Source organism: Cricetulus griseus, chromosome 2 (assembly GCF_003668045.3).
Source record: "Cricetulus griseus strain 17A/GY chromosome 2, alternate assembly CriGri-PICRH-1.0, whole genome shotgun sequence".
In the NCBI taxonomy this organism is placed as follows: domain Eukaryota; kingdom Metazoa; phylum Chordata; class Mammalia; order Rodentia; family Cricetidae; genus Cricetulus; species Cricetulus griseus.
The window spans coordinates 284,908,692-284,935,754 of record NC_048595.1 but is presented as its reverse complement, the minus strand read 5'-3'; the positions used below and the strand labels follow the sequence as shown (position 1 = coordinate 284,935,754).

The 27,063-nt window shown below is 42.1% G+C and overlaps 1 protein-coding gene across 1 annotated transcript in view; it reads left to right on the top strand.

Moving 5' to 3' along the window:
• Nucleotides 1–26,731, top strand: part of Nox3 (NADPH oxidase 3) — a 58,448-nt gene extending 31,717 nt beyond the window's left edge. Inside the window, exons 11-13 of the mRNA XM_027401056.2 lie at nucleotides 12,350–12,496; nucleotides 16,108–16,232; nucleotides 26,605–26,731. Of these exons, the coding sequence (XP_027256857.1) occupies nucleotides 12,350–12,496; nucleotides 16,108–16,232; nucleotides 26,605–26,731 (399 nt within the window). The remainder of the gene's footprint in view (nucleotides 1–12,349; nucleotides 12,497–16,107; nucleotides 16,233–26,604) is intronic.
• The last annotated feature ends 332 nt before the right edge of the window (nucleotides 26,732–27,063 follow it).

The window sequence follows — 27,063 nt, the reverse complement described above, 5'->3', positions numbered from 1 at the left end:
TGAACAACAAATACTTGGAACAAAACTCACCAGTGCTCTGTCTATGGCGTCAACTATGTGTTCCCAGTGAGAATGTATTCTGGAGAATCCAGCTTCTAGGTCAACAGGGGAGTTACAGAGACAGACATTCCCTCCCCTCAGAAAGGAAAAAGTGGAACAGTTGATGAAGGCCAGGGGAGCCTTGGTTCTCCTCAGTTTAGAGAACTCATCATACTAATATGTCACACTCTGAGCCCAAACCCTCTTAGGACCAGCATCAGGTATTACAACAGCAGTGGAAAGATGGTTGTGTGTTTTGGTTAGGGTTTCTATTGTTGTGAAAACACACTACAACTGACAACAACTTACGGGGAAAGGTTTGTTTCAGCTTACGGTTCCACATCATAGTCCATCATGTAAGGAAGTCAGGGAACCTGGAGTCAGGAACTGAAGCAGAAGCCATGCAGCTCTGCTCACCTGTTTGCTTGCCCGCTGTTTTATACACTTGGGACCACCTGCACTGGGCTCTCCCGTGTCTATCACTAAGTAAGAAAATATACATCAAACTTTCCCACAGGCCAATCTAGTGAGAACACTTTCTCAACTGAGATGTCTTCTTCCAAATTAACCCTAGCTTGTGTCAAGTTGACATAAAACTAGCCAGCACACTGTGTTAACGTGGAGCATCGAAATACATGGGGAAGCAGGACACTTGGCAAGTTTAGACCTGATCCTGTCCTGTCAATGTCTGCTCTGTGCAGCCTTTGGTTATGGTTTCCTACTGGACCAAAGGAAGACACTGCAGTAAGTAAGTGGATCCCATCCCAGCGTGGAGTCATGACACCACATGTCTCTGCAACCCAAGTGCACACCACTGCAGGGTCTGTCTGTCTGTCTGTCTGTCTGTCTGTCTGTCTGTCTTTCTCTCTCCCTCTCTCTCTTCCTCACCCCCTGTCTCTCTGTGAGTGCATGTACACACTCATATAAGTGCACCTGTAGTTTAAGTTTTAAGCACACATGCCTGTGTATATAACACGAGTATCAAGATCACAGTAAAGACTCAAGTACCAGCCTCAGGCATCTCTACCTTTTGTTTGAGACAGGATTTCTCCTTGGTGGGCTGTCTGGCCTGTGGGCTTCTAGGGATTTGTCTGTCTTGCTGGGACTGCAAATGCATACTGTCTTGACTGGCTCTTTATGTGGGTTCTGGAGATCTGACCTGAGGTCCTCAGACCTGCAAGGTAAGCACCATCTTCTCGTCCTCACTGTTTCTGATCGGAGAACCTCTGGACCCAAATCCTGCTCTCCCAGAGGCTCTGCCTGATTCAACTATTACTAAAGAAATGAGAACTGCTGGGCTTCCATACACCTCTTTGGACTGGGATTCCATCCAATGAAGAAATAAAAATCTGTATCAAACAGGGGGTATTTTTTAAAGGCAAATAATGTGAAATACAGAACTACTGTGCACATGTGTGTAAAATAATATAAATATGAATCACATCCATAAAAATAAACAGGTTGCTAGTACTATCAGAACAAAGATTTATGAAACATTTTCTACCCAGCCAGTATAGAGCTGGGCATTTTATGTATCTGATATCATATATCTCTTGTAAGTAATTGCTATTTATTTCCATTTTACAGAAGAGAAAACACATGTCGATCCCAGAGCTAAAAGGAATGATACAGTTATCTTATTAGATTGCCTTAATTAAAGTAACCAACACCCTCACTTTACCAATGAAGGACACAAAGCACAGAGAACAAATGAACAGTAGAACTAAAATTCAAATTTAGGTCCTTCTGGTATCCAAGCCACCCAGTTTCTTTTTTAATTGTCATTTATTATTGTAGGATATATGGTGGGGGCAGTGCCACAGAATGCCTGTGGAGGTCAGAGCACAACTTCTGAGAGCTGGTTATCTGTATCCACCATAGATCCCAGGGCTGACACCCACATCATCAGACTCATACCCACTGCACTGTTACTCACTGAGCCATCCCCATGGTCCCAAGCCTGTCTTTCCTTCACAGACAGTTTAGCAAAGTAAGCAGAATAGCTGCTATTCTGTAGGTTTGGATTTCAGAGCGAGGCCTTCTTCATCTTCATCTTGCAGTCTATCAAGTAAAACACAGCTGTGCACATGGCTTGTTGCTTCACAGTTCCCATGACACCTGAGTCACATCATGCTTCACACAGAGAATGTTGAGTGCATGAGTCTCTCTTTCATTTGCTCACTCAAGCAACATGTACTCAGCACCTACTGTAAGTCAGACTCTCAGACTGCCATAGGGACCCAGCTTGTGGGGGTCCTCTTTCCCTCTGAGCCTTTTGGCCACCATGCAGAAAGGGGGAAGAGGCAGATGGGTCAAGAGAAAGCTTTGGCAGCTCATGAGCACAAACGGGGACAGCCCTCTGGGAGACAGATTTTGGTGAATCAGCTCAATTTTACCCCAGAGTATAAGGAATATGTAGGATTGGGGAGCCTGGGGAAAAACCCTAATTTGCATTAAGTGGCACACTCCTATCACAAGGCTTAGTACGTGGCAGTAGACTCCTATAGCAGAGCCCCTAGCACAGGTCTTCTCAACAGTGATCTGTGCCAAGGGTCAAGATAAAGCTGAATCAGGCATCTGGTTTAGAGACAGCTTTTAGATAAGGTCAGTCCTCCAGGCCCAGGGACATTCTCCAGATAAGTGCAAGTAGAGAGCAGGAAGCCTTGCTGGGGAGGGAGCTCCATGTTGCTGAGCTAATGAAGTAAGCTGCTAGGCCATGGGGAGGCTGCCACCTCTGACCAGCCAGCAATGTCTTCCAACACCAACTCACATCTGACTTAAAATAACTTCTCTTCTTTCCACTCTCCTTGCCTCTCTGCTATCCTACTGATTACCCTGCTCTCTTCCTTACATTGACATTCATGGAGCATCTTATTGATTTGAACACACTGTGAACTCCTTAACTCCGCTCTTTCCTCCTCATTAGTGGATTGTAGTATGTATATGCACTGTGAGCCAACACCAGAGGGTGCAATTCTGATGTCCACCTCAATGCTCCCATTTAGAAGAAGTGGCATCCCCACGCTCTTCGAAGTTGAGTTTGAAAATCATGCTTAAGACCTGACTCTTAAGAGTTGACCAGCCTAGCCACAGGGTTAGGTAGGAAGTTTCTGTCCTTTGAAGTAGGTGTGTGTGGGGGGGGTGTATATTGTGTGTTTGTGTGTGCATGGGTGTGTATGTGGTGTGTGTGTGTGTGTGTGTGTGTGTGTGTGTGTGTACAATCATCACCAAGCTTATGTAACTAATATTTGTAAGAGCCACCTACATGCTTTTGAGATATAAATACAGTTTCTTCCACCGAACTGTCAGCGTCTATATAATTTTGAAAGTGCTGCAGAGCGAAGTGGTATTTATCTAACAGCATCTTCACAATTTTAGGTCTAGGCTACATCTTCCAGATTGTTCTCTCTCATAACATGAGGAGAAGAACAGAAGCATAGAAACACAGAGCTGAAATTTGCAGTGTGAATTGTTAACTGCAATTAGGTAGGAGTTTTTTTTTCTCCTCTAGACGCAAAATACCCCACTGGCATAAAGTTACACATTTCTATGTTCAAGCCTCAAGTTGTAACTCCACAGCAAAAATAAACTGCTGCAACTTTTCTCCATTGTTACCATTGTAGACTATCTCTCCTCCTCCTGCTGCTGCTGCTGCTGCTCCTCCTGCTCGCCTTCCTCCTTCCCTTTTTCCATTGGCTTTTTGAGAAAGGGCTTGTCACTGTAGCCCAGGTTGGCCCGGAACTCTATGGCCCAGGCTAGCCTCACTTACCAATCATCCTGCTTCGGCCACTCTCCTGCTGAGATTACAGGTGTAGGTCACTCTGTCTAGCCACACAGTAGCTTCTTCATCCCCTCCTTTGCCGGGTAATTCTAAAACTCTTTTAGGTAAAGGCAGTCCTATAACCAGTAAGGTACAGGTTGACTCCTGGCAGGATAAAGGAGCACTGTCTATCTGAAGCAAACATTTTAAAAGTGTCTTTGCTTCTGGCTTTATATTTCAATATATAAAGCAGGTTGGGGAGATGACTTGGTGGGTAAAGGGCTTGCCACACAAATGTAAGGACTTGATTCTGAGTCCCCAGCAACCCCAGAAAACAAGACTGGAAGTGTGTGTCTGTAATCTCACTGTTCCTACTGTGAGATGGGAGGCAGAGACCGGAGAATCCTTGGAACTTCAAGGGCCAGCTAGCCTGGTATATGTAGTGACAAACAAGAGCCCCTGATGTTAACAAAGTGGAAGGTGAAGATGCAGGTCTAAGGTGGATCTCCGAACTCCACACACACCTGTACATCTGCACTCAGATACACAAACCCCCATGCCCTGGCCTACACATGTGCATATGCACATCTTCCACAATAACAATAATTTAAAATAAAATAGATGGAGGGGAACGAGGAAGGCATACTTACCCAAGGAGGAAAATTAACCACAAACATAAGGATGGATTGATGGAAGAAAGTGAAAATAAAAGTTGTGCTGCATTAAAGAGATAATTTCTGCACAGAAGTAAGCATGAATGTCACTAAGATGAATGGAGAGGAGAGCAGTGTCCCTGTGGGTGTGGGAAGAGACCAAGGTGGGTGAGAAGTCTCTAGTGCAACATGGAGGAAGCCGTATCCTGAGAGTGTAAATGCCCTGTGGTGATAAAAGTCCTCCAGCTTCTACCTAACAGCTATGATTAATTCTACATCACACTCAATTTGTGAAAAGAACTCATAAAAAAAGTTAGGACAGTTTGCTTGTGCAAACTGTCAAAATGATGAATGAAATAGGTGTGTGTGAATGGGGAGGGGGGAAGACTGCTGACATAAATATATTGGCTTACACATTTTAGTTCTCCTCAATATCGCAGCCTCATAGAAGGCTCCAAGGGAAGTGCCAACTGGGAGAGTTGGTTCATTTTCTTAACTGCGTATGTAATCTTCAGAATACAATAAAATAGATTATAGAAAAGCTGAGATAATCTAATTCCTTCATAATTGTCTCTCTTCATCAACTCAATAATAGATAACAGTGATAATGGGTATTTATAGTGTGTCCCGTAAAAATGGCCTTTGGGTTCCTAACCTAATATAATAAACAGATAATTCAAATAAAAAGACAACAGCACAGGCCAGTGGGAACAAGGGAAAGAGGCCAAGAAGGACAAAAATCCATACTCTACTTAAAGATATTAATAAAACAAAGAGGGGCCTGCTCCCTTTCCTAATGAATGAAAAATGCATTTAATTTAATCCGTTTACTTTGAGAAATTATTTACTTGCACTTTCCCTCACATTGGAGCTCTGGCTACTCCTTGAATTGATCACCTCTCCCAGCCACAGAAACCAGCAATCAATTGAGGGGGGCGGCTCAGGCCACATTCACCTCTCCTAAGCCCCACTTTCTTTAGGTGGCCTCAATAGACTCCGGTACCCCATTAGGCCTTACCCTTGTCCTATGGTAAGGGAACTATCCTAGCACCTGCAGTGCCTTAATTTATTAATCATACTAGCTTTGGTGATTATTCTCCTTGTATAAGAAAAGATGTAAATAAAATATGTAATAAAAATATCTCCCATTATTGATTTCACTTCTCAAATTAAACATAGCCTGGTAAGTCCCCAAGGAATCTTCATGAAGCACTCCTTGTTCCACAGATTTTCAATCCCTTTACATAGCAGACTTGTACATGCATGAAGTGGCTATTTTTACATAGGGCTGAACCATTTGCTTTGGTTTGGGCCTCCATAGTAACATGGCTTGAAGCTCTGGTAGTGTCACTATCTAATGCTCTATTTCACTGCATCTTTTGTTTTCATTTTTTCTGAGAGACAGGGTCCCACTCTGTAGACCAGGCTGGCCACATACTGGCAGAGATCGACCTGCCTCTGCCTACCAAGTGCCAGCATTAAAGGTGTGTGCCAGCACACCCAGCTGTAGCTCATTTTATTTCGGTGCCTTTGAGTGTCTGACAGAATACCATCTAGATAATCTTTCCACCACTGGCAAATGTTTCAATAAGGATTACTAACTATAATTAGTCACAAAGATGTCCAGTCATGGGCCAGATGACTGAATAGTAATCAAGTTCTGAGATAGTTAACATGCAGGATAATGGCTTTAAGGAAAAAAATCTAATGGATGAAAAGTGTCTTACAATGGCTGATCTAGTCTTATTAATAGTATTCCAGAAAAATAATTTTATAATTGTATTGCTTTAAAGCTGTACATTCTACATACTGGAAAGTCTCAGACAGAAGAAGAAATCCATTCTTCTATTTTTTTTTTGTCTCTTCTACACTGTTACATTCATTTAGGATTACTTCAAAAATAACAACAGCAAAATAGAACCTGGAAGATAATAGCAGCTATTTATTGGGGAGATAGTACATTTTCTAAATGGCATTTGCAGTCTCTATCTTTCCAGGGATAAACGTTCCTATTTTTCAAAATTGTCACTATGCAGAATCCCCATCCCAGAACTGGCATGGAGTTTCTTTTTGTTCTGTGTCTTGTACACAGTGTGGAGACAGAGGTGCTCTGCCTCAATGGAGGCAACAGGTCACACTGCTATCCACTGCCCTGCTCCTCGGGAAGAGACAGTGATCAAGGTAGCAAGATCCATCCCCACCCCTGACATACACACTCATGGAATGCTGCCACACAGATTTAGCACAAACGGAGCCTGGGGTGCACTTTCCATAGTGAAGGCATCCTCTTGAAAAACTAGGTCACTTGATCCATACTGAAATTTCAATTCTAAGACTGATCTTCAAAATCAAGGCTTCCCCCTCTTTCAACCGCCATCTCTAAAATTCTTTAGAGAGAAAAAGACCAAGGGAGGCCAGTGACCCAGCGTGCTCTGTGGTGTGAATACATTGTGCCTATCCTGTTCATGTCTCCAAATGACATGAAGAGACAACCAATAGTTGGAACCATCTTAGAACTATGGTATCCTTCAGACATTATCCAGACCCTTCAGAGGGCCATATTCTTTATTCTCACAGAAACACCATGAGTGGTGCTATGTATATGGAATGGTAAGAGAATCTTTGAACTAAACAACCTGCCCCAGTCCCACAGTGCCTCCGTGGTAAGCCAGAATTTCAGGACAGGTCACAGAACCTGGGGGCCCATTGTATTTAGTGGCTGTGTTCTGCTCGTTTCTACATCTGTTTCCACCTGAACACTTCCGTTCTTTGCAGTGGGTTATAAATAAATACTTTTTCCATTCATTCGTAGGAAACAAATTTTTGGGCCTAAAGAAGTACATGTTATACATGTAACTGAGCCATTGCATGGGCTTTTGAGATGGTACAGCCTGGAAACAGTATACTCTCATTGGAGAATCCATGAGGTCAAGTAGAAAAATTAGTTAGCAGCTATAGTGTTTCTATCTTCTGGAATTATTTGAAAAAAAAAAAAAAACCTTTTGCAAAGATCTGTCTCCTACTGACTCTGGATCATTCTGACATGATCTACAGACCTTTACGAAGGAGCTTGGACTTTGGAACATGAAAATGAGTTGAGACAGGATAGAGAACACTACTATGGATGTAGCTCAGACCCAGACTTCCATGACAGACATAGCTGAGTTGGATCAGGCCATTAGTGTCCCCAAAGGACAGGACTTTGAAGGTCTGTACCAGGTGATGTGCACAGAGAATCTCATGATCCTAGAATGAATTCCTAAAACACCTGAGCCTACACTATCTCTACAAGTTTATGGGGTAGCTTTTGTCGCCTGGAAGTTCAGAACGTTATTTTACTGACTTTCTGCTTGATACCATCTTTTAACCTTGGGTATTTTAGACCTCTAGTATCCACTGTGGAATTCTCAAAGCCATGCTTTTCACAGGCATCTGATTTCAGGTTTGTTTTATTTTTGGAGACTAAGGTGGGGAAAGCATAGATCACAGAAGCCGCAGCCCATTGTTTAGGATGCTTGTTCTTCCACTGACCACATCCTTTCTCCTGGGCCAAATGCAGGGGTGGAACTCTGATGTCTCTTCACAGTAAGTGTCCCCACCATTAGAAACATGAAAGAGAGTCAAAGTAAATACCCCTTTCTTCTGTTCAAAGTCTCCTCTTTCTTTTGTCTGCCTGAAGCATGTCTACGGGGCCAATGCACTTGCCCTCCATTGTCTCTTGCACTAAAGAGGCCAGTGTCCCCATAAGTCAATTATGGAGGGGAAAACTCACAAGGCAATGACAAGGAAGCAAAAGCATGAAAGGCCTGGCAAGCTCTTAAGAACACGGGCACACTGCTATGCCATGAGAAAGCAAGGACGGGAACAATTCCTATTTGAAAATACGAAGATTAGAGTGTGGAGAAAGCTAAAATGTGGGCATTTTTCAGGTAAGAAAGGTCAGAACAGGCTCTGAAACTACAGTTTTTTCTTGTTCTTTTTATTTAATTGTTATTTTTTGGAACACTGGGCTAAAAAGCCATTGAGTGTCCAGAGCTTAATGACGTCTTAGGGGAGTGTGGAAGATAATGCTGAGGGAGACGTGGACTGTGGAGGTATTGCTCATGAGGTTTCAGAAGGGAGCAAAGATATAATTAATATCTGGGCTATGGGCCATCCCTGTCATATTTTGGCTAAGAAGTGTGATCGCTGGTCATGTGGAGTTGAAGAAGCAGCTGTGATTGTCAAAGAGGTGTGATTCCACTGAGGTAGACCGTCTGTTTCACTAGGGTAGTGGATGCTGGTCACCGGGGGCGAAGGAATCAGCTACAATTAATAAGAGGTCAGAATTGTTTTCAAAATCTTCTGGGAAGGGTTTCCTCAGGGTCAGCCCACAGAAGCTGGGGTTCAGGGGGCAAGGCTGCATCTCAAGCTTGTCCCTGAACTTGGCAGTGCATAATGGTCACCCACCTAGTACTGATTCTGAAGGCAAGAGAGATGCAAGATTAATGAGCTATGAAAAGTGTGTGTGTGTGTGTGTGTGTGTGTGTGTGTGTGTGTGTGTGTGTGTGTGTGTGTGATATCTGGCTGTGAGTCTTTGTGTGTATTTTGGGAAGTTCTTACTGTTTTGTGTTTCCATACTACCCCTCAAATAGCTGTTGATTTTAGCTGTCTCCTCATATTCCCTCCATCAACCACCTTCCCCTTCCCTGCTTGATCCTCCAATTCCAGCCCACCCATCCATCCATAATTATCTCTTCTATCTCTCTTTCCTAATGAGATCTATCTGTACACTCAAGTCCCTTACTATATGCCTACCTTCTTAGGTTCTATGGAATGTAGCTTGGTTGAAAATGACTTAACAGCTAATATACACATATAAGTGAATACATACCATATCTGTGTTTGGGGGTCTGAGATACCTTCTCAGAATGTTATTTTTTTCTAGTTACATCCATTTACCTGCAAATTTCATAACTTTCTTTTTTAATGGCTGAGTAATACTCCATTGTATAAATGTACCACAATTTCTTTATCTACTTTTCTGTTGAGGTACATCTAGGTTGTTTCCAGTTTCTGGATATTATGAATGAAGCAGCAATGAACATAGTTGAGCAAGTGTCTTGTGGTAGAATGAGGCATCTTTTGGGTAGATGCCCAAGAGTAGTATAACTGGATCTTGAGGTAGATGGATTCCCATCTTCCTGGGAAATTTCCACACTGATTTCCATAATGGCTGTACAAGTTTGCACTTCCACCAGTAATGAATGAGGGTTTCCCTTATGCCATATCCTGATCTGGTTATTTTTATGTCCAGTTCTTCCCTTTTGCAACAACAGCACTTATAATTTGTTTATAATTTTATAAAGTCCATCATTAGGAGATTTTAGACTTTTAAAGAGACATTAAACTTGTAAAGCATTGGAATTTTTCAATACTATGGAATTTTAACTACAGACTATGTTTTATATTATGATATTAACATGAGATCTTAGGGATAAGAAAGCAAAGGTTATGGTTTAATAGTGATATGTTTGTGTTGATAAGGGATTGAATGTCTTGGTTAGGCTTAATTGTCAACTTGACACAGCCTAAGTCATATGAAAGGAGAAGCCTCAGTTGAGGATCTACCTAGAAGTGACCATATCTGTGAGGAACTGTCTTGATTATCGACTGATGCATGATAGCCCAACCCACCATGGGCAGATGGTCCTGGACTTTATATATAAAAAAAATGCTACATAAGTATGAGCCAGTGAGCAAGCCAGAGAGCAAGCCAGCCAGTAGTATTCCTCGATGGTTTCTGCTCCACCAACCTGCTTGGGTTCTTGCTTGCCTTGCCTCACTGCTAGACTATGACTTGGAAGTATAAGCCAGATGAACCTTTCCTTCACCATGTCTCTTTTGAGTTGAGTGTTTTATCACCACAACGGAATGAAACCAGACCACCATCTGACACCTTCTTCCCCTCCATGGCTGTGCTCAAGTGCCTCCTCAGTGGGGTCCCCCTTTGCCATTGGAGTCAGTATTGTGAACTTTCCCAGATTGCCTTGCTTCTACACTGCATTGATTACCATCTGACATATTCTATACTTTATGTATTTATACATCACCCTCCTCCTCCAAGTCACAAACTCCATGAAGATGGGCATTTTATATGTATGTCCACCTGTCTGTCTGTCTGCCTTTTTCCACTATCATTGTTCCCGTGTAAACTGGTTTCTACCCATAGTAATCATTGTGTAAGCTTTTGTGTATCAGTGAATGAGTAGATAGGCACCACCTTTTGCTCATGAGGCATGTTGGAATATCCAGCAGGAGGCACTCTATGCTCTGTTCTGCTCTGAAACTACCTGGAGGATGTGTGGACTATACACTCCAGGGAGGATGATAGCCAGAAAGATGAGAGAAGTCTTTTAGGGGTGGTAATTGTGCCTGAGGTCTAAGGCAGTGGTTCTCAGCCTTCCTAATGCTGTAACCGTTTAATACAGTTCCTCATGTTGTGGCTAAAATTATTTTGTTGCTACTTCATAACTGTAATTGTGCTACTATTATAAATCGTAATATAAATATGTGATATGCAACCCCACACACACACACATACAAAGGGACTTTGACCCACAGGTTGAGAACCACTGGTCTAAGGGTTCATTTCTCCTTGGATTGGCATTTTGAGTTTCCCTCTGAGCAGGAGCCATGCAGAAAATATGCAACCTCTGATTCTGAGAGGGAGGTCTTAGATCCTCACCTCCTGCTCTTCCTGAGCGCAGATGACATCACAAAAACCTGCACAAATCTGAAGAGAGTAGGCAAGATACTCAGACATGAGAAACATTCTGTGATTTTCCTTTCCTTGTGATACTAATTAAATCTCAATTATAAATCTGATTATATGATGGTGAGCTTGCAAGCTGACTGAAAGAAGGGGGGAGAAAGAGGGAAGGAAGGAGGGAGGGAAGTAAACACTGGCAATTGGAGGGCATGTTTCTGGTGGTAACAGACCAGACAGCATCTGGAGTGGGGACCAGGCCCCCACAGACACTGTTGAGCCCCACAGATGTCCCTTTGGGTGGATAGCAGGAGGTAGAAGCGTGGGAATAGAAAGAACCCAGAGAACTAAGAGATTCATCTCCTGTGGTTTCTTCTAGATACAATTGTCTGAAACTCAAAGCACAAAGCTAAGTCTTTCTTTTTGTAAACCCAAACTGCTTCTTGTCACCTGCCATTTGCTCAACAGGGAGAGAATGTTTTAAAAATAAACAAACAGAAACAAAACCCTTCCCAGAAACAATTTTCTTGCATTAGTTGACACACAGGCAAGCACAGCCTCCACCCACCAGCTCTCGAGGACACTGATATGTCTCGCTGAGAGAAAATTTCTGCCTTGTGAGACTTCATTCTGCAATTACCATAATCTCCATTCTCCAGAGGCTGTAGCTGGTGAAGTGGATTAGTGCCCAGGCCTTTGGGAGGTCTCTGGAGATGAGAGTTGAAATCTTGAGCTTAGGTCATAAGTAAAGATGAAGGGGGCTGGTCTAGCAGCTTATCCCCTTTGGGGAGCAATGAGAGGCACCATGAGTTATGATTATTAATCTTGTTCAGAAAAAGGACCAACCAGAAGTGTGGAAAATTGATCTTCATCCAAAGAAGCTGGCACAGCCCACGGAAACCCTGACTCCTTGAATTCAGTCTGGGCCTTTTCAAACACAATGGGATTTTTCTTTCCTTTTTCTTTCCTTTTCTTTTTTTTTCAAAAGAAATCACGGTATGATGATTTGTTCACTTGTAGAGAAGAACGTGTGATTTAGCAGAACTGCCCATTTGGGCTCAAGTTCTTTAACAGACATGAAGTAGCCTGTGATTATCAGCATATTATGGGAAGGAAGACAGATAAGCCTCCCTCATTCTCTCCTGACAGGTGTACTTCTACTGGATCTGCCGGGATGCCGGGGCTTTTGAGTGGTTTGCAGACCTCTTACTTTCGCTGGAAACACGGATGAGTGAGCAAGGGAAGGCTCACCTGCTGAGTTACCGTATATTTCTCACTGGCTGGGATGAAAATCAGGTATCAGTAAAACCCAAGATCTCCAATACTGCCACACTTTTTTTTTTTTTTTTGAGACGGGGGTTTCTATGTGTAACTTTGTAAACCAAGCTGGCCTTGAACTCACATAGATCCACCTACCTCTGCCTTCCAAGTGCTAGGGCTAAAGGTGCGCATGGTTAAGAGCGATGACTGCTCCTCCAGAGGACCCTGGTTCAATTGCTTCACTTCTTAAAAGAACCCAATTTGATGATGAGCAGCCAGCTTATCAGGCAGCACCAAAGAACTGTCCTAAAGTTCTTAAAAAGGGAAAGAAGAGAATCAAACTAGGCTGGAAACAAGTAGTTAAGATGTGGCAATAAAAAGACCTCTGGCTATCTTACTGTGGAATGAAAAAGATAAACATGTTGTGTAGTAAATGACAAACCAGATATTAGGAATCTTAAAGTTCGAATCTGTCATTTTAAGAGTGGCATTGCTGACTGTCACTAATTGGCTGTATCATCTGTTGAATTCTTAATTGGTTCTGATTCTATGCTGCTCAGAGCAAAAGAGAAAAGATTCCCTGTTGCTTCTATCCGGCCTTTCATATTGAAAAACATGTGAGCCAGAAAATTACTATGGATGAATGATTTGCATACAGAGTTCTCTGTCTTAAGGGATTCTCAGAAAGTGGGCGATGTGTGTCTTCTCATCTGAAGCCGAGATGACCTTCTGCTTGGGCAGGTGTTCTGCAAGTCATTATAGTAATGGAGTATAAAGATTGGGTTTGGCAAAAAATGATGTGTCAAGCCACAGAGAAACCCTGTCTTCAAACCCTCCCCCCAAAAAATAATGTGTCAACACACCGACTATTCCCGTACTGATAAAAACTATCACAGTCAGTTATAAAGGATGACTAGTGCATCAGAATCCACTTGAACTCCCCAAATATTGGTGTTAACAAAGCCATTACACTAGGTTATGAAATGTGTGTTTTAAACAGTGCTTTCTGTAGATAATATGTAGATGGTGTCATTAATGTATACTTCTAAGGAAAATATGTTTAAGCCAAGGATCTTTGTACCAATCACCAAATTTACAAATGATTGCTTGCTCTATGTGTTTTGTGGATCCTCTCTCTCTCTCTCTCTCTCTCTCTCTCTCTCTCTCTCTCTCTCTCTTTTTCTCTGAACTTCATTGTACCTATGTAATGAATAAGAGTTTAACTGAAATTCAAAAAGTGTTATGAATTTTTATGGTCTTAATTCCAGTCGTCCTTAAATATTTAACCCTCTAGAATAATTTGAATTGTAGGTTTCTTGGGAACTAGGCTTGATAGATCTTAATGAATTATATAGTGTTAATTATGTTTTCCAAACAAACATTTTTCCTATCCAAGTGGGATTGTTGACCGATGGTCCATTTGGTGAAGCACAGACATGGCTTTGTCTTTATCTTCCCAGCCCCTTGCTTGCTCTTCCACTTCTAAGGCAAATTGCTCCCAAGTGTCCACTTAGCCAATCCCTGTCACTTGGGATTTATGAGACTCTGATTCTCTAGACAGAACTGCTAAGTGGATTTTGGGACAACACAACCCTGTCCTGCCCTATCTTTGCCCCTTTCAAGGCTAAGATATAAAATACACTTTTTTTCCTAAATGAAAGTAAATTAAAGTTAATAGCCTCTTACGTTTTCCCATGGTATGTCAGAAATTCTTCATACTTTCAGATTTCAAACAGGAAATCACTAATCTCCACATGTAAGGAAAAGAAATAGCTGGTGCATTCTGTCAGTAGCTCAAGCACTTGAGAGGCTGTTTTAGAAATAGCCGATTCTTAAGCTGAATCCAACAACCTCAAAGTGGCAAATTGACAAGAACAGACGGGACAGATGGGAGAGGTATTACAAAGGGCAACTCAAAAGAGTTTGAGATTAATTGAACGGGGGGCTGACAAATATGGAACACATAATTCCAAATGTTTAAGCACCAGAGATTGGGCGTTCCCACAGAAATAAGTAAGGAAGGCCTTTCTTCCCCACTAGATAAAATGGTAATGTCTTAACAAGTACTTTAGGGACCTCCTTAGCCTGACCTGTTTCTAGGAGAGCCTCACTATTTTCCTGTTGCCCCAGAGCAACTGATGGATGCTTATGCATCCTGCTGTATGTGTTCAGGCTTTCGAGTCTTTTGCTCCTGGTGGTTCCTCTCTCTGTCATGTCAGCCCAGATCCTCTCCCATTTCCCCATCTTCATGCTGCACGGAGTCCTATTCCAAAACTCTTTTGCAATCTCAGCACTGTGTCCTAAGGTCAGATTTGCTGGACAGCAATTCCCTGTAGCCTGGCATTCTGATGGTCAGTCTACCCTGTCCACTGACCTGTCAGGTCAGTCACTGTGACTTGGAGGTGAACTTCTGGCCCTGGCTGCCTTTTTAGAGTAGAAAAGAACCATCCAGGCAAGTCATGATGGAACAGGACGCTGTGGCACAAATTGAGCATGGCAGAGCTGTAAATCCAAACTGCCACAACTATCAAGAGTTAGAGGCTGAGAGAAAAATTGGTGTGTAAGCTCCAGAGCTGGTGCTGGTTCTCAGGATGGTGCATAGCACACACACACCTGAAGCAGGAAGAGCCAGGGAGCTTCTAGAATTCACAGGGGCCAAAGCCGATAATTGTACTTCAGTTCATTATTATAAGGATTGCTGTGCCCCAGGCTCTAATTTACCAGGCCTCTAATTACACAAGGACTGGGTGAATTCACTGGGTTTGAACTCAGTCACTTATAGAGCTCCATCCAGACCCCTTACTCTTCTGTCGCCAGCAACCTATCATACCTTCATCAAGTGCATCCCCCAGTGCTTGAAACCTAACAATATACTGTTGGCTCTCTAGAGCTTTGAGTCCTCAACCAACTGAGGACTGATAATGTTTGAAAAAATATATCTGCCCTGAAAATATATCGTCTTATTTCTTTACGCTATTCCCTAAACAATACAGGACAACAACTCTTTACCTAGTAGTTGTATGGCAATAAGACTTTATAGACCAAAAAGATGACTTCAAGAATATGAGAGGATGTGGGTAGGTTATACACAAATATAACCTGCACGGGTTTGAGCCTCTGCAGACTTTGGTATCTGGGGGAGGGGGCAGTCCTAACATCTGGAAACGACTGTCCATCAACCATGTCACCATAGTAGGCATATCCGATTGTAAGACCCAACTTCCTCCTGGGCATTTCATGGTGCTTTAGTCTGGAAATGTCCCCTGGATTTAATATTAAATGAATGGGGACAGCAGGGGAAATTGGTTTTTGGAGAAGTCTGGCAGAAAGAAAACTAACTTGTTCAGTGTTCTCCCTTAACCACATTTACCATATTACTCTCATCCTTTCAAAGAAAACCATCCTTTCCAGGCTATGTCTTTGTACAGAGAAGCATTTTCTCCCAACAAGAATAAATACAGAAGACAGATGAAACATGATACTTGCCCTAAAGCACAACATTGGAGGCATCTGCTAATAAAGCATTTGAAGCCCTGTTAAAAATATTTTAAATATACAAATGATGATACTGAGATTCATCTTTTATTTATAGATGGCTCTTATGGTCGTTTTTTTAATGTCAACTGATACTACGATTTTTAATTCAGGCTATTCACATAGCGTTACACTGGGATGAAAGTCTGGATGTGATTACAGGCTTAAAGCAGAAGACCTTCTTTGGGAGACCCAACTGGAACGATGAATTCAAGCAGATTGCCTATGATCACCCCAGGTGAGCAAAGCCAGCTCCCTTTCCTCTGCCTGCCAGGATCCCCCCTCAAGTCCAGACAAGCTGTCGCTGGAAAGAAAAGTTAATCTTCAGTCAGAACTGAGAATCTTGGCCCAAGACAAAATATCTACCTTAGAAAATATGGCCATGACTATCTTGTATTCCAGGAACCACAAACCTCTGTTTAACTGCCTGACAGACTCAGACAATCATCGACTATGTTGAAAATCTTCACACTAAACCTCAATTTAAAGATAGTATTTCTTAAACAGCATATGCCTTCAAAAAAAATCTTTTGAGCACAGTTAGTCTCTAATTACCCAACTAGAGAATTCAATTCTATCCAGCTCTACAGTGTGTCTAGCACGTCTAGCAGAAAAGCAAAAGAAAAGTTTTCTCAGACAAATCGAGGATGTGGTGTGATGCTAAAGGACCCAGATCTAGAGCTGGGTATTTAAATATCTGTCCTGGCTCTAACATTCCTGCTACCAGACCTAGGTCACCTACCTACCCTGTGTTGACTCTGTCCCCTGCTCTAAAAACTGTAAATAAAAGCACTTGGCTCCCAGGTTTCTACAACAACAACAACAACAAAAATGAGGAAGCATTTGACTTCCTGAAACAGTAACCTTTCACTGCCACCATCACTATGGTGCTCATCAATCCAATTGTTACAACTATTGTAACTACATAACAAACTTGATGTCTTGGAGGGCCTTGCCTTGGGGCTACAAGACTGGAGTACTGGGACTCCAGATCCTAGAAGCTTCTATCTAAGTGACCTTGGACAAGGTAGCTTATTTTAGCTTTATTTTTAGTGTAAATGTGATGCTCAGGGTATAAATCCATGCTCGGAACTGTTTTCTTAAGTTAACATGGACAGTGTTGAAGAACTTGGTAGAGCGTAAGTCACTAAGACAAAGAGTTATCCATCCTCAGTACTAGGTCATTCTTTGTCCTGACCTGCATCTGTCCCATGCACTGATACTGTCTTCATATTTGAGGAAAGACTACAAGGAGGTAAAGAGCTGTGCCATGTGAGCAACTAGAAACAAGCAGGGGCCGAGGCCCTGAGGCAAGGACATTGATCCTGTCATGATTCAAGAGGCCAGTGAGCAGAACAGAGGAGATGAGAGGAAGAGTCCCAAGGGATGGCATTTGGGCCAGGTGATTGGGAACATCTGCAAGTCATCCTAAGACTGTGAATATGATTCCTAGAGAAAAACCACTTAGAGGAATAAGACTGACAGGGGATCACCCTTGTTGCTTAGGAAAACAGACTGTAATGTGCTTAGGGTGGAGGTAGAGAGGTCAGTGAGAACAGGCAGTGGTGGCAGTGTGGTAGGCAGGGAGCCCTGGAGGAGGTCATGAAAAGCAGTTTTTTAACTCTGAACACTTTCTGAAGGTATGACTTGTTGATGGACTGAAGCATGACCCAAGCTAAGACTGAACCCCCACGCTAGCATGGCCATGACAGAGGATTACTGTGTAGCAGACAAGGGACATGGGAAGTTTCACTTTTCATGTTTTGCTTTAGATATTTCTTAGACATTCAAATGTCCAGCGGCTGATGCATGAAGCAGGATTTCAGGTGAGGACTTCAGTTGAGGGTATCCGCATGTAAACTGTGCGTGGAGGCTCAACACTACAATAGATGATCAGAGAGAAAGCCAAGAGTCCCACGATACATTACATCCCTGAGTGAGGAACCATAACCTCTATGTGTCTATTACAAAGTTTAATATGCATTGCTCTTATCTACCTTGGCAATCATGCCACTTAGAGCTTCTGGCTTCTTATCTGTTCCCTTTACCTGTAAATTAAAATCTGCTCCTGCGTTTCTGACCACATCTCCACTCTCCAGGATTGCCTGTGCATTCTCTCACTGCTCTTCCTTTCCAGGAGCCATGAAGCTCTCTGTAGTTTCCTAGGACCTCATTCTGCTCTGTGGAATTCTTTTATGGTTAAGTATAAATCGTCCTTTGGTCACTTCGGCTCCTTTTTATACTTTTCCCTGTATTTTCTTTGTGTCAGAGTTATGCCATTCTCTCACTGTTGGCTGCCTCTGTGTCTGCCTGACTTTATTTAACCAGCTATTTTGATAAGTGTTGGGTGAGGAGGAGGAGTGAGGAAGGCACAATTGGGTAGCACTCAAAGTTCATGAGCATCCAATCGCAGTATCCTTGGTTCATGTGAAGTCACTCTGGCTTCCACTGCTCCGGGTGCTCTGAGATAGACCCTGCAAACTGAGGATATAGCTTGTGGTCTGCCAGGGAACCCTTATGCCCAAGACTGGGAATGTTCTGTGAATGGCTCAAGACTACTGAACATACAGCTGAGGGGAGAAGTGAGTACAAATTTGCATGGGTCTAAGAGAGGAGAGTTCTAACAAGAAAGTCAGGAAACAGCTTAACTTCTAACAGAAAAGTCAAGGAAAGCTTTTCCTCCATGGACTCGGCTTCAGTTGCCTTGTCAGAGCTGCCAACCCAGGACAAGTAGCATTGGAACTCTTTCCTGTCATCACATCCTGGCACTCACTTGTTTCCTGTACTTTTGTGTTGGCTCTTGTTGGTGTCCAGCTTTGAATCCAGTGCCAGAGCACCACTTTGTCTCCAAATATGTGCATCCATCCCCACAGCCCCGCTCAGGAGTCTTAGAACTCAGGTCCTCTCAGACCCAACTCAACAATGGACGCTGGCTCTCAAACTCTCAAGTGTCTCTAAGGCCTGAGAGAAGTGTCCCTCACCTTACACCTACCTGTCTGGTTCTTGTCCAGAGAAAATGGAATAACTTCATATGCAATTTCCCTTAGGGAAAAAAAAGCTTATATGTAGAAACCATTATGTTATATGCTCATATGTAAAGCCTAGATGGTTTTGTTCCTATTTTCTCATTTGGGAGAAAAAATACAGTTTTGGACACATCTATACCTTTAGTTTTACTGATCACAAAATGAATTGTCCACTCCTGACTCCATGTGTGTGAGAGAAATGAGGGGGATGACATGCACACCTGTGTGTGGAGGCCAGAGGACAACCACAGGTGTCATTCCTAGGTGCACACACCTAGTTTTTTGGACAGGGTCTCTCTTGACTAGCCTAGAGCCCAATTTTCCAAGTACATTGGGCTGGCTGGCTGGCCAATGGATATCAAAGATTCATCTATCTATATTTTCCCAGCAACTGGGATAAAAACACACACCACCAAGCCTAACTCTTTTCATTTGGGCTCTGGCAAGCATTTTTCAATGAGCTATCTCCCTATCCTATCCTTAAATTGCAAGCTTTTGAAACATACATCTTTGAATTCATGTAGATAGCCTCAGTCTATAGCATGATTTTCCTGCATTGATACTGCATTGTGTTTATCTTTGCTACATCCCAGTGGAGAAGGGCCTTTCAAATCATTTCATTTTAATCACCTCTTCACCTGAAGGGGTGTGAGCCAGAAACACAGAATGTCAAGAAGTCAGAGGCAAAACCAGCCTTGTGCAATCCATGCTCAGAAAAATGCTGTTCTGTTCTGTAGAGCCAAGAATTGACCCTGTTCCATGTTTGTAGAGACTGGAGAGTGGAGGACAGGTCTATCTAAGCTGGAAAAAAAAACTATATCACTTTCATTTTCCTCATCACTCTTGTCAGGGGCGTGTTCACCCCGTGCCAGAACCCACCACCAGAGCACACAGTTGCCCTTAATGGCTAGCTGCATTTCTCAGCATGGTAGCTGTGCAAACTCTCTTTCTCTGGTGCTTCCAGAGGACAGCAGACCCAGGGTGTTACATCACCTCAGAACCAAGACATTACTGCCTACTTCCTACCTGAAAAAAATAAAAAAGATTTAATATCAGATTTGTAAAGCTTGAGACTCTGGAACACATTGGCTTATTAAATAGCTTCAAGCATCAATATAATTAATATTAGATAAATCCATGCAAAATCAATCATTATTTCATCTCTGGGATGCCAGGTCCCTGGAACACAGCAAATCTGCAGTGTGAAGCTTAGTGTCGCCCTTCTAGAAGACTTTTAAAATGACCTCCTTAAAATCATTTTTTTGTTTTTCTTCTGTGTAAAAGGAGATTTATGCTTAATGAAGCTTTTAATGAAGAAATCACAGAAGGAGAATGCCAATAAAATCTAATTTTTAAACAAGAAAATCTAATATTGAGAAGTATTGCAATATGCTGGCCTTTGTCCAGCTAGAAATGAAACACACAATCCAATCACTGCTCTGCACAAAGGACAGAGGAACATTAATTTTCCTCAAGACGGTTATTAGAGAGATAAACAGTATGTTCTCCCCTTATTATGTCATGGAGATGTTTGTTCCCAAGCCCACTTGGCTATTCTCACAAGGCAGGCTTGTCCTGCCATTAGCTGGTATCTTTTGGCAAAGATGGGTCAGGAAGGATTGCTGGATTTGTTAGTGGCCTCAAAAGATTCTTTGTTCCCAAGAGCCTTTGAAGTAGGCTGTCAGCCATTGCTATTCACAAGCACAAAGCTAGGCATTCTTAGCACAAACTCCTGTAATCACATTTACCTGTTCACTCAAAGCTAGAGTTTCTTCCTGTCCTAAGAAAGAGTTGAATCAAAAGAACTGAGGGGAGAGGAGTGCAAAAAGAAAAAAGAAAAACTTTACAGAACATGAAAAACAGCACCAAAAATAAAGCTTGAAGGGAAGCAGATCAAAGCGGATTGAGCAAGTTCTAAAGGAGCCAGAAAATTGCAAAAATAACAGTAATAGAGAAACAAATTGATGGCATCAAAATGAATACAAATGAGGAACAGGATAGACAATTTTAAAATAGATCAAAGACGAGGAGCAGAAAAGAGGGAAGTATATTCTGCTGTTTTTATCTGTAATTAATTTTGGTAATTATACCAGTTGATTTACAAAAACATGAGTATAGTTCTAAAAGACAATCAACAAATAGCAAATGAGTACATATCTAAAGAGGTCATTTCTTGCTGTGCCCAGATTCTCAGCCATGTGACAATTGCCAATTACATCAATTATACAAGTGCAGAAAAGTATTTCAAGCACACAATGCAAGTCACCCTCCCATTAAAGTACAGCAGGCTAATTAATGCATGCATTGATACCTAGGACTCATTAATCTATAGAAATGTGTTTTGTACAAAAATGGAAGTTGTGTTTCATTTTCTGTAAGCATTCTCAAATATGCTGCCAACCGTTAGACAAGTGAACAGAAATCAGGAAATCATTTTCAAGAAGACAAGCAGAGTGAAAATAAATATAGCTTTGTCATATCTAGCTATTTTTTGACAAACACACATTGTACATCTACTCACCCTTGTGGATCTGTGGCTCAGCTGTTGTTAGTTAATTGACTAAGAGGTTTTTCCATGGGGCTTCAGTCTTTGATCTTATACTTCGGGAAATATTTATAGTTTGCTGCTTTTGACTTATCTTTTAATATCTTCACCATGACTTATAGGTGTGAACTTTATGTAATTAATTAAACTTCCAAGATTTTCCCAGTTTTCAAAACTTCAATAGGAGTGATTCTTTAATAATGAAGGAGAAAAAAAACAAAGAAGAATGCCATCATTTGTTAGGACAGAGGAACCCACCCCAGACATAATGAAGGTGTCAGTGAGTGGGGCTTCTAATCCATATGACATAAATGCATTTTAGACACCCATTGTTTTCAGAAATGTAAAAAATACCTTTTTACTAAATTGAGTAAATGTGTCCATCTGGAATCACATTTGCTTGTGTGCACACCCTTCAATTCTCATTTGTACATGCATATGTGCAAGAAATGTTGTTAAGAGATATTTTTAGGAAATTAGCATTCTGATTATAGCATACAAGGTCCTTTATCTAACAGGATATCCTAAACATTCATTATATGACTAAAATGTTCAGAACACTCAAAGAAATAAGTTTAAATGTAAATCTAGCACATGATAAATTATAGTTCCTTAAGAAAAATAAAATCACCATCATGGATGATGAAAAATTGCCCCCATATCTAAATGGTACCTTTTCCACCAGAGGGAATCCAGCTCTCTGGTTAGTAGGGAGACTACGGACATAAGTAAATAGTGGATACATTTTTTTGCTCTGCAAATGTACTTTGATGACTTTATTCCAGCAAAATTAACAGTTATGGAAGTATTTTCTGTTATTTATATCTTTACCTGTCTTAGTGGAACACAGGTAAATGAAAAGACAGGATGAAGAAAAATTGTCCCACCATTCTCTGGAATCCAATACTATGAATTAACTACTCCTCCTCCCTCTTTCTCCTTCTCTTTCGCCTCCTTCCCATCCCTACCCCACTAAGGGAAGCAGCTTCATTCTCTCATATCTCCTGGTAAGCATGAACAAGCAAAAGGGTGATGAGGTAAAGGAATCAGAGATGAGAATCCTAAGATACAGCCCTGTGTGTCAGAAGAGACAGTTGTTGGAAGGTGGGACAGAGAAGAGGCACTCGTGGGTTTTGTTAATGACATCTTCAGCTCCAAATGAACAACTCAGTAATGAGAACACTGCATTAGTCCAGTTTCTTATTGTCATGACCAAATACCTGACAAGAAGCAGCTCAGAGAGGCAAGGCTTATTTGGGTTGGTAGTTTGAGGTTCATCATGGCGGCAGGATCAGGAAGCGGCTGCTCACATTGAACCCATGGTCAGGAAGCAGAAGATGACGAATGTCTCTGCTCAGCTAGTTTTCTCCTTTGTGTTCAGTCTGAAATCCCAACCCATTTAGTCTTCCCTCCTCCTCAGTTAACTTTCTCTGAAAATGCCCTCAGACCTCCCACTAGAGTGTGTCTCCTAGGTGATTCTAAATCAAGTTGACAGCCAAGATTGACCACTCTGAAAGAGTCAGTGCAGCTAACTGCTGGGCATTTCCTGAGACATGGGTTACAAAGGGAGAGCGCTGGTCAGCACGGACTATCATCTGTAGTTACGAAAAAGATGGTGTTGTATAAAGTATAATTATGTGATAAATCATTTGCAGGCATTTCTAATGAAAACCTGGGAAAGATTAACCAGAACTCGTGTGTCCACTGTCTGAAACAGTTTGTAGCTCTCAGTGCCTTCGTCCTAAGCCGTCATAAATCCGGAGGAAGCTTCTGTTTATCGATTTTATTTGCAGAACACACTCAGGGTATAAAGTAATTTGACTTTTTTTAAAAACAGGGTTTAGGGTCTGCCCCAACAGAGTTATAACTTACCAAGCATAAAAGCCAACACATAAAAACAAACATACAATTTAAAGAGAAAAGGGCTCGTGCCAGCAGAATCTGCAAATCTGGGGAGGTGGTGGGATTACTCTCAGGCACACCCACACTCCCATCTATCTGTTGGGCTGAAATCTCCTGGTGGGTGATATTTTGGATGCCTTTCATTCATGGCGTTGCCCAACTGTTTTGAGAGGGGGAAAAAAAACACATAAATCCCATAGAGAAGGGCATAGCGGTTATTTAACAAGTGCAAGGGATGGGAAGCGGGGAAAGAGCCTTCTTTGCCATTTATCAGAGCTCAGAATAATTATGTAAATGTTAACCATTTTTTCAGTCTCTGTGAAATCTGTCCTTTTCTCATAGAAGTCAGCCACTCAGACGGTCAATGCCATTAATGTTATACGTGATCCATCCCCACACGCATGTGCAAGCTCTGTAGCTTGCAGGCTGTAAACTGAAGGATAAACGGTGTCTAGTGTTTTTATATTTCTTTTGCACAGAATCTTCTTTTTTAACTCTCAGCAATTGTGGATAATTAAATTTTTATAGAAGAATTTTTTTTTCTTTAGCAATCCCATTAGGGCAGTGTTGTACTTGTCCATTGCCTCATAAAAGGAAAAGAAAAGCCTGCCACATCTGTGCCTTAACTATTTTGTGCAGATTCTCTCAGCTCCCTGGTTTATGGGATGCATTCATAACCAGGAAACCCTATACGTAGTGTCATAAATGCCAAGGTTGGTAAAATCAAGGTGAGGACTATGCCTTCCTTGGGGACAGCAATATAAAGAGAGAGATGGTGAAGGGCTGATCCCCAGGTCACAGCCCAGGGTAGATAATGAATGCCCTTCGTGAGACTTTCTGGTGATTGCATAACCATGACAACTATGAACCCTGAGCACAGAAACATTTGCTCTCAACTGTACAGCGCAATAGCCCAACTTCAAAAGGGTGGGAGAGCTGTGAGTCACTGGTAATACCAGTGGTACGCCTGGCAGCCCACAATCAGACTGCTTTGAAACGGGGTCTTAAAGGCAGGGCATCAAAGAGCTCTACCAGCTTCTCAGACAGTGACTGTGGCTACAGACGAAAGGGCAGTCACAGCCTGTTGGGAATAGGCCAGTGGCAACCTCTTTGGTGACATTCACACTAATGGGAGAAACATCACCACCCATAACAGCACCTTTGAAAAATGATTGCCAGGGCACCTCCGGGCATCATGCCCTAAGCAAAGCTGTGACTCCTCATTGGGAAGGACCTTGCCTGACCTTTTTCACTCAGATGTTTCTGTCCAGAGCTCAAAAGACCAGTCCCTTCATTCTCTAACAGTCTCTGTGTCCACATCCTATTTCCCATTTTCTGTTCAGCTCTGTGGAGCAGGCAAAGCCCTGTGGATGTGTGTGATGCTGCTATCTGAGAACTAACAGCTACAGAGACCACCACAGACCAAGCACAGGGCCAAGGCAGGGCCTGCCATGCCTCGTTTCATCCTCAGAGAGAACTAGGAGTGCAGAGAAGACCCTGAGAGGAAAGGTCTCGAATGTTCCTGATTACATATCCAAAGCAATAGGACTGTGGGAGGTCATAAATGTGCCCACCACTTACATCAACCTTTCTAAGTCGTTTGCCTTCTAGTTCCATAAACACCTGAAAATTGCCTCAAGTCAAATTATTCAGTACAAAACATTGTTTTTTTTAAAAAAACAGTATTTTCACAAATGAAGTAATGAGAAGGATATCTCTGAAAGCAGTACTTAGGCATTTTAAATATATTCTCATTTGTAAATGGAACCATTTGGTGAGTTCCCTTGGAGCTAGTTGGAAACAGGATTAAACCATCACCTTCTACCATGGGCCTCATGGCCCTGGAGCATGGGGTTAAAATAGGACTCTGCTATATGGCAGAGAACCATGCTACTGTATAAGTGAAGAGGAGTAGGAGTATACAAACAGTAACAAAAGCCAGGTGGAAGGAACAGAGGCAGTAGGACGGGCTGGCCCTGGATCTGAAGAATTTCTCTGAGGCAGTATGGCTCATAGGGCCATCTGCCTCAATATTACCTGGCTCCATACCAAACAATACTCTTCATGGATCCCGGCCAAAGAATCTGTGATTTAACAATCTGCCTAATGATTTTACACGCAGTAATATGGCTGGGTGCTTTTGATCTAGACTTGAGTAACTACTTCAGCAAATACTGAAGACTAGAAAAAGAAGCTACCATAGGGCACAGTAATACTGAAGACAAGTGAGGAGACCTGTGTGTGGCCTTTGTATTCTCCAATAAGGGTTGGCATGTCCTGACATCAAGAGACAATATGAACACCTGAACCAGTGCCCTGTTTATGAAGGAGTAGAGTCACAAGGGACAGGAAATCTCTTATGACGTAATGCAAAGCTATTTCTCCCACACTATTTTCTGAAGTGCAAGGGTCAGAGATTACAATGTGTGAGAAACTGCATCTTCAACAATGCTTTGTCCCTTCCATCTCTTCATTTAAGCCTTCTTTGCAAATTGAATTCTAGTAGAAGAAGTAAATCAAGTTGTTATTACTTTATTATAAATTTTATTATCTATAAAATGGCAAGGTTGAACAAGACATTAGTCATAACTAACCCTTTTAAAAACTTTTTGAATATACTGTCTTACTTCGCTTTCATTAAAACACACAATGCAATTGCTATTTTTATATTATATATGCAATACCTCCAGCCCTACCCAAGACCATGCAGGCAATAATCAACATGAACATTTATTCATCCCTTCAGCAAAGGTCCTAGGATGTGGGAACTGAGTCAACCATTCTGATCTTCCTTTTAGGGAATTTACATTCTATGCACAGATCCAGGAGGATGCTGATAAAAGTTCACCTGACCAAAACCCACTGTATCGAAAGCCCTAGTTCTATTATCACAGCTCCCTCCAGCCTCTGTCCTCTTGGGTCCCTGGCTCCTGTGATTCTGGGAATCATGGGGCCCTAGAAGTCTTGGTGGGAGCAATGTGCTGGAAACAGGAAGGATGCTAAGAGGCAGTGGACACAGTCAAGAAAGTAACTAAATAACCTTGCAACCAATCTGCTTCCAAATTGCCTAGGCCTGTCATGGCTTCATACTGGCCTTGCCCGCATAACACTCTCTCCTTTTCTTACTGTACCTGCAGCAGCCGAATTGGCGTGTTCTTCTGTGGACCAAAAACCATGTCAAAGACCCTTCAAAAGATGTGCCATTTGTATTCATCAGCGGACCCTAGGGGTGTTCATTTCTATTACAACAAGGAACACTTCTAGATGCTGGAGGTAAATTTAATGCACGGTGGAGTGGATGCAATCAAAGAGGTGATGCAATCAAGAGAGTCAGGAGATTGTTCCCCCACAAGGGCCAAACAGCAATCATTTTAGACTTTATGAATAATATGGTTTTAGCTTAATCTACTCAACACTGTGATTCCAAGATGCTAAAGTAGCCACAGATGAGAACACATCAGAATGGGCTAGCTGAGTTCTGTCATCAAAAGAATTTACTTATGACCACCGAAGGTGAATCTCATAACATCTTTTCTGTCATGAAATTTGTATTTTTGATAATTTAAAAATGTAAAAGTCAGGGTTGGGCATATAGG